General features: G+C 36.1%; 1 protein-coding gene across 1 annotated transcript in view; it reads left to right on the plus strand.

Annotated features, from left to right (window-relative positions):
* Positions 1-2,365, plus strand: part of LOC110412386 (DEAD-box ATP-dependent RNA helicase 52-like) — a 4,325-nt gene extending 1,960 nt beyond the window's left edge. The window contains exon 4 of the mRNA XM_021422917.2: positions 1,337-2,365. Coding sequence (XP_021278592.2) covers positions 1,337-1,825 — 489 coding nt within the window. The 3' untranslated portion in view covers positions 1,826-2,365. The remainder of the gene's footprint in view (positions 1-1,336) is intronic.
* Positions 2,366-7,541: the final 5,176 nt, after the last annotated feature.

The raw sequence follows: 7,541 nt of genomic DNA on the forward strand, positions 1-7,541 counted from the left end.
GCTCCATTTGGACAGTGACCTGATTATTCATGCTTGTAAATGATAGATAGCACTTTTATGTTACTTTTATTCTAACCAAGCCAATATATTTAGGGTTCACATCAATTGTATCTGGTTTTGATGTCTATGAGTTGGAATGCCTCATTGACGAGGATCCTTGTTAAATTTATCTGTAATCCAATGAAGCAGATAATTTTGTGATCTGGCAAACTTTTATGATGCTAATAGTAATTGCCAAGATACTTCACAAGCTTCTGAAGGGTGGACTGCTAGGATATTTGCTTAGATGTTTGATTTGCTTCTATAGCTGCAATGTGTCAAAATCCCTATTAGAGTTAGTTTTTTTTTCCTTTTTTAAAGTACTTTAAGTTTCCATTTTTGGGAGATTTTTGTTAGTGAGTTACTTCTTAATTATACTGTTTCCTGTTCTTGGGAAAACACATTCTTTTGGTTTCCTGTTGTTGTATATGTTAATTTGTGTTAATCTGGCTTATTTAATGGGGGATGGTTATACCATTTATAAGAAGTGAGAGTAGTTTGGACGAGAGGAATGGAGCAATTCGCAAAACTGTAAGCTACTGGTTTGGAATTGGAGCATAATTCTCAGTCAATACATCCTAGTTGTTTTTGGTGTTTTTTCCTTTTATGCTCCTGGCTGGAGTAGGTCATTGTAATCTCCCTTTCAGATTTCCCGGTCTTCTTTCTTTTGCATATGGTCCTTAATGATCCATTAGTTCACTAGTGACCAATATTCTTTTTTTTTTTTTGTGTAATTTCTAACCTATGCCGACGCCACACTTGATATTTGTTCCGTATGGAGCTTATGCAGAACTTCTGGTGACCCCAGACTCATCTCTCATCTTTGTTAATTGATGTTTATCGTTAAGATGTCTGTTAATGGATGGCGAGAATTAACTTACCCATTAATTATCAAGTGATGCATTTATATGCATATGCCTGCAGGTGGATTTCTACATGAAAGCATATGTCTAATAAATAAGTGGGCCTATATTCTAAATTATTTATTTTCTAGGTCTTCAGATCTCTAAGAATAGTAGTACTTGAAGAATAAAAACAATGGATCAGTCTGTCCTTTTTGGCAGTGCCTTTGTTTTTGGTTGTAAATAGTCTTGGCTTACATCAGTCACACTGTGTGCTTAAGACTTGACATTCATCATCTTCCTCTCTGTTTCACCTCATACATATTTTGAGCAATTTGTTCTCTAATTTTCATGTATAGAATGCTTCCAACGCTTGTAAAGTGAATGATTTTAGCTGTTTGGCCTTACAATTCTTTATCTGTTGTTAAGATACCTATTTATTCCGTATATTGCAGGAAAGAGAACAAGCATTACGATCATTTAAAAGTGGTGCTACCCCAATCTTGGTAGCAACTGATGTGGCAGCCCGTGGTCTTGATATTCCTCATGTTGCACATGTGGTAAACTTTGACCTTCCAAATGATATTGATGACTATGTTCATCGAATTGGACGGACAGGGCGTGCAGGCAAAACTGGTTTAGCCACGGCCTTCTTCAATGACAACAATGCTTCTTTGGCAAGGCCATTAGCAGATCTAATGCTAGAAGCAAATCAAGAGGTGCCTGCTTGGCTCACCCGATATGCTGCTCGTTCGTTTGGGGGGAGGAACCGACGTCCTGGGGGAGGCCGCTTTGGTGGGCGTGACTTTCGAAGGGACTTATCTTTCAACAGGGGTAATTCAGACTACTATGGTGGGGGCAACAGTGCTGGTGGGTATGCTGGTTCTGGTGGGTATGGTGGTGGCAGCGGCTACGGTCCAGGTGTTACCAGTGCATGGGATTGAATACTCACATTTTTTTAGTACTTTTGAGTGTCTAATAGTATTAGAGCTTCCCCTTTCTTTCATAGGAACTACTTGTTTTTGGTCTACATTATCATTTGCTAGTAATCTTAGTGATTGTCATTTTATACCTTAGTAGGAGGGTATTATCACTATTACAAGGGAGGGGGATGTAAGTTTGGTGTCGATGGGGAAGGAGTAGAAGCCGCGTGTATCATGTTAGTAGGTGTTGGTGAAGGAATTCTAACCAAATAGGGATTACTTCTTTCTCCTCTTTTGCCGTCATATTTTGATCATTTACTGTTAATTTTGTTAGGTAATGGGTTGCAGAATATGTAGTGGGAGAGAGAGTGTTTCATTTTGGCAACATCCTTTTTGATCTCATAGACATGTTCTTTCCAACCCTCTTGTTGGTGGGGATGGATTGTTGAGAGGCTATCTTTACCGTTTACAAATGAATATTCCCCTGTGAAAGGAGTTTGAATGAACGACTTATGTAATATTTTGGTGGTAACTGGAATAAGTAGCAAGCTTTGTTGGAAATGGACGATTCTTTTGCTGCTGGCTAAATGTGTTGGCAATGTGGGAATCATTCCTCATCTTTTGTTGGATTCCTGCTGGTTTAAATCTTATTTTTGTATCAACCCTTGCTCTAATGGTATCATTTCATTGCATAAGTCTATCCCGAAAATGAAACTCTGGGTCTGTGAGATTAGACTTTGCAGTTAATCATAATGCCCGTTACCTCTAATGACATCAAATCCAATGATGGCCACAGCTTATTCTAATGATTATGAAGGGAATGGGGTACAGCATTGGTTATGATGGGAAGAGAAAACATATTGCAATGGTGCAAACGGAAAAGAATAGTTGCCAAGCTATAAGACCTTTCGTCGGGGAATTTGGTAATTGCTCAATTGACTTGCATGCATCACCTAATAAGACAAAGTTATGAACCGAAGGACGCCAAAGTAAAGGAAAAGAAGAATCGAAGCAGAGCTTGAACAAATGGGTTTTGCAGAAGAATGACAAGTGTAGATTTGTTGGCTAACCTGTTTGACAATTGCAGACGAGCCGAGAGGGCAAGTACATTCATCATCTCATCACAATCCCCGGCCCCAATGCAGTTTGAACAACTCTTTCTTTGTTAGTCAAACATCTAAAATGCCCTTGTCATAGACTTTAATTATGATAAATATTACAATAAAAAGTTGATTTATTTGTAGATTTGAAGGGATGGCGGCAGGGGCAGGCCTTGAGGATAACTTCTTATCTCGTTATTCCAAAGGTAAGAAAAAAGGGGAAAGAAAAATTTCTCTATTTTTACTTATATTTTTTGGTATACTCATATTATACGATGAGATAGTTTTTTCTTATTTTATAAAAAAGATGTTTAGCCATTAACAAGGAGGGAACTAAAGGGGGATGTGGGTTCAATATCTTCTCCCAAACTTCTTAAAAGCTTTTCATAACTCTATTTTAATTTGATTTAAAGATTATAATCAGTGAAATCAAAATTTCTATTTTGATATTCATCTTTTGGTTGAGTTGAAAAAGTTAAAAGCGATTAAAAAATTAATATTAAGTATATTAAATTTTATTATTATTTTTTTATTTCACTCGATCACATGTAGCATTAGTTTGCTTTTTTAGGTATTTTTACAATGTGTTGGGTGATTAATATTTACTTTTTCTTTATTTTAGTTATTAAAGTTGTCTTTATTTGGATATACCTTTTATTATTTCGAAACTTATTATTTTTTTAGTTATATGGAGTATTTTGGATAAACCATTAAAAGATTTTGAATCATTTAAAATTAAAATTTTTAAGAAGTTAATTTTTTTCAATGTGTTTAATAATCCATTTTATAAAAAAAAATTAAAAATAAAAACAACATCTAGTTTGTATATAGTTTTCGATGTAGGAGGAATCGTGAAAACAAAAGAAGAGGCCTCACATCACATGAGCCATAGATTTATGATTGGTAACAAGGATTAAACTAAAGTACAGACCTAGGTTGTCCTAAACTCCAACTAGGGAATATTTGTTCTAACCTCATTCATCATCTCCTTTTAATATTGCTGATACCTAGGTTGTTGTTCAATATTTGTCCTACAACATTTCATTAGATTAATTTTCAACTCAACCCTCATCTTGTGAGATTCAACACACATCACTCCTTTGCTCAAAGTAGAATGAAATAAAGTCAAAAGAGTTGAAATGAAATAGCTCTTAAGGGCAATTATGAGTTTCTTAATACTCATAATCCTCCCAAGTATTTTGCCTTTTCCACTTCAAGATAAGACTTCAAACAAATTTAATTCCAAGATCTCAAGAAACAAGGCCAAAAGGTATTAAAATATGTTATCCATTCCCAAAGCTTAATTATGTTGCTATCAATCCATTGTATTTTCTTTTTTAAAGATTAAGATGGATTTATTCAAAGAGGAAAAATCCTTAAAAATTACAAAAGAAAAGTAGAACTCAACTGCAAGGGAGAAGTCGAGTTATTGCTTAGCACGACTTACAAAAAAGTAGCCAACAACAAAACTTAAGAAGAAACCAAGATTCACAGCAACCTGCAGCCTCAAAATCTATACAATTGTAAGTTACTAAGTGACACTATAATCATGCAGTAGGCTATTCAGATGATCATTTTACATCAAGAAAGGTAAGAAAGATGTAGAGGGTTCTTTTGGTTAGGGAGAGGATGTGCTGCAATGAATGAATTGAGATGCGTTAGAGGCGGCAGAGAGAAAGAATGGAGTAGTCCTTAAAGCACAAGTGCTTTGAGTGGCAGGTGGTGAGAGATGAGAAAGGGTTGACAAAGCGACGGATAACGATGAATGAGAAAGGACTCAATAGAAAGACCTTGTGGAGGAGTCTTGATAGAGCTTTATAGTATAATCTCTGCTGGGTTTCTAATCCTTTTCCCCCCAACTTTCAAGGCTCTCACATTTATACTGAATAGGATCACTTTCTTAGGAGTTGTTAGGAAAGTACGTTCAATCATGAGAGAATGTGCTTGTTATGGAAGAATAGTTAAGAGCGGTTTACGGGATGTAAAAGAATGATCACGTAGTTGGGTAGTGGACGTAAGTTTTTAATAAATGGAGTAGTGGCCTTTGATAGTGTGTCACATGTATTTTTAAGGAGTAAAGAAAAAAAAAAGGGTAAAGCACATGTACTTCAAGGAAAGGTTAAGAGGAAGTCCTCTTAACTATCTTCATATTTGAGTCACCAAGCCAAACTCTCTAGAACATCCCAAATGTGAAGGTAACTCATGAACCCTGCCACTTGTTCTGAGTTACTTTCACTTTCCCTACATATAGCCGTTGCACGCCGAGTGTTTATGTGCTTGTAACGCTCTTTGGGTGCTTCTACGCTTGGAACACTTTTAGGAGCTTTTGTACTTGGAACACCCTGGGTGTTTTTGTGCTTGGAATGCCCCTGGATACTTCTGTACTGGGAATGCCCTTGGGCGCTTCTGTACTTGGAACGCCCCTGGGTGCTTCTGCACTTGGAACCCCCCTAGGCGCTTCTGCACTTGAAACTCCACTAGGCGCTTCTGCACTTGGAACGCCTATGGGTATTTCTGTACTTGAAACACCACTAGGCGCTTCTATACTAGGAACTCCCTTGGGCGTTTCTATAATTAGAACACCCCAGAGCACTTCTACGCTTTGAATACTCCTGGCTTGGAACACCTCAGGGAAAATGCCCCTGGGTTTTTCTAGGCTTGGAACATCCCTGATATAATTATTTTGTAAAACCAGAATTAGGCATCTACATTTTGCCCCCTGCATAAAAATTCTTATAAGAACTTTTATACATAAGGAGATGCTCATACTAATAAGAAAGACAATGCTTATATATATATATATATATATATATATATATAAATCCCAAGGGTGGTGAAGCTTGAATTTATTTGGTTATTCCAATCATGTTCATACGTCAGTTCCTTATAGAAGAATGTGCTGCTCCTAGCATTATCAATTCCATGCCTCCACAATTTCATGAAGCAAATTGTACATGTATTGGAAAATGCAAAAATAATAATAAAAAAGTTTAAGATAAGGGAGGAGAAACAGAGATTTGTGTAGAAAAGTAATTAGATGTAGAAGAAGATTTCATAAGAAAATTTAAAGAGTTAGATTCCTATTAGAAAAATAATTTCTGAAATCTATAAATACGAGAGAATAGTTTTATAAAAAATTCACAATCAATTCTTAAAGGCTCTTTTTAAATCTCAAAGGCTCTTCTTTAAAATTTTCAACAAGTAAGTTTTCTTTTCTTCTGTATTTTTTATGCATATGTTTAAAGGTGATTTTGTGCTTAGAATAACTCTAGACGCTTCTTTATCTAGAACATCTAAACCATTTAGAATAGTTTGCCCCCTGTAGGAAAATTTTATTATTAAAGTTTCATGCATAGTGAAAATATTTAAACCTCGAGATTTAAGGATTTTATAAATTTCTCTAGGGGAATTAGTTATGTAGAAACTCACAATAAACTTCTAAGGCTTATCACTAATTTTTTAGTATATATGATGCACAAAGAAGAACAAATAAATAAACACAAGATATTAATGCATAAGTAGGAATGGTAATGCGTGAGCACTTATCTGCTTGTTTTTGTGTCATTTGTGCTTGTAGAAATTTTGTTACCTCTTCGTATGGCCAGAACTCGTTTTACCTTGAAAGTTCGCTATGGTGACCCTGGAAAAGCTGTTCTAAGAAAGAAAAGGAAGAATACTACTGCAACATCTTTTTCTAAGAAACTACGGGTAGGAAGAACTGGTGAAGTACCTCTTGTGTCAAAAAATTAGGATAATAGTATCATTAGGGAAAGAGGAGAAGATTGCTTTTGGGAAGCAGTACGTGCAAAGTAAATAGTTAGGCATCCATGTGCATCCGCTGGCTATCATTGGGATCGTATTTGTAATGAAGCCGCCCTAGATAGAAGGTGTTCCATCCCATGAACGTTAGTATTGAAGTTTAGATTTGAACGTGGTGAATTCCCTCTTTCAGTCACTAAATTTGTATCTAATTTGTTATGGGTCCAAGGTTGGGATGAATGGGTAGAGAAAGTCTTGAAGAATTCCACTTATGTAACTGCTTTCAATAATGTTAGAGTCCTTAATGCTGTAAGAATCACCACAAAACTCCACATTCATAGGAAATCCAGAATTGAAGTATGGCGCGCTATTCTTGCACGATGGAGTACTTTTTCACATACCATGGTTACTACTTGGGGAGAGTTTACTTTCACTCTTGAAGATGTGTGCATTCTTTTAGAATTTCCTTATGTTGGTAGAGATGACCTTCGTTCCATTATACTTTCTAAAGAGGAAGAAAAAGTCAAGGAGTTCTTTATTGACTTGTTTAGGAGCCAAGTTAAGGCTTCCGAGGTGATGCGTTTCTCCAACTGGGTAGGACTCTTCTATAAGAAGTTCAACATTAAAGGTGAAAGTAGTCCTCCTAAGTATCCAGATCACATTCATGAGTTAGTAGCTTTGTTGATCATGTGGTTGGCTCGATATGTCTTCCCAGGTTGTCCAAATAATGGAATCTTTTCTTCAGTTATTCTTTATGCCATCAAAATTGCTAAGGTTACAAGCTTTCCTCTTGCTCCATTATATCTGGGATCCTTGTAAAGGAGATTAGACTTGTATCATTCTAAGACTGTTGAATCAGTTAGCCGCTACAAAGTCTT

This window comes from Theobroma umbraticum, unplaced genomic scaffold (assembly GCF_002168275.2).
Source record: "Theobroma umbraticum cultivar Fairchild unplaced genomic scaffold, ASM216827v3 scaffold_95.0, whole genome shotgun sequence".
NCBI lineage: Eukaryota > Viridiplantae > Streptophyta > Magnoliopsida > Malvales > Malvaceae > Theobroma > Theobroma umbraticum.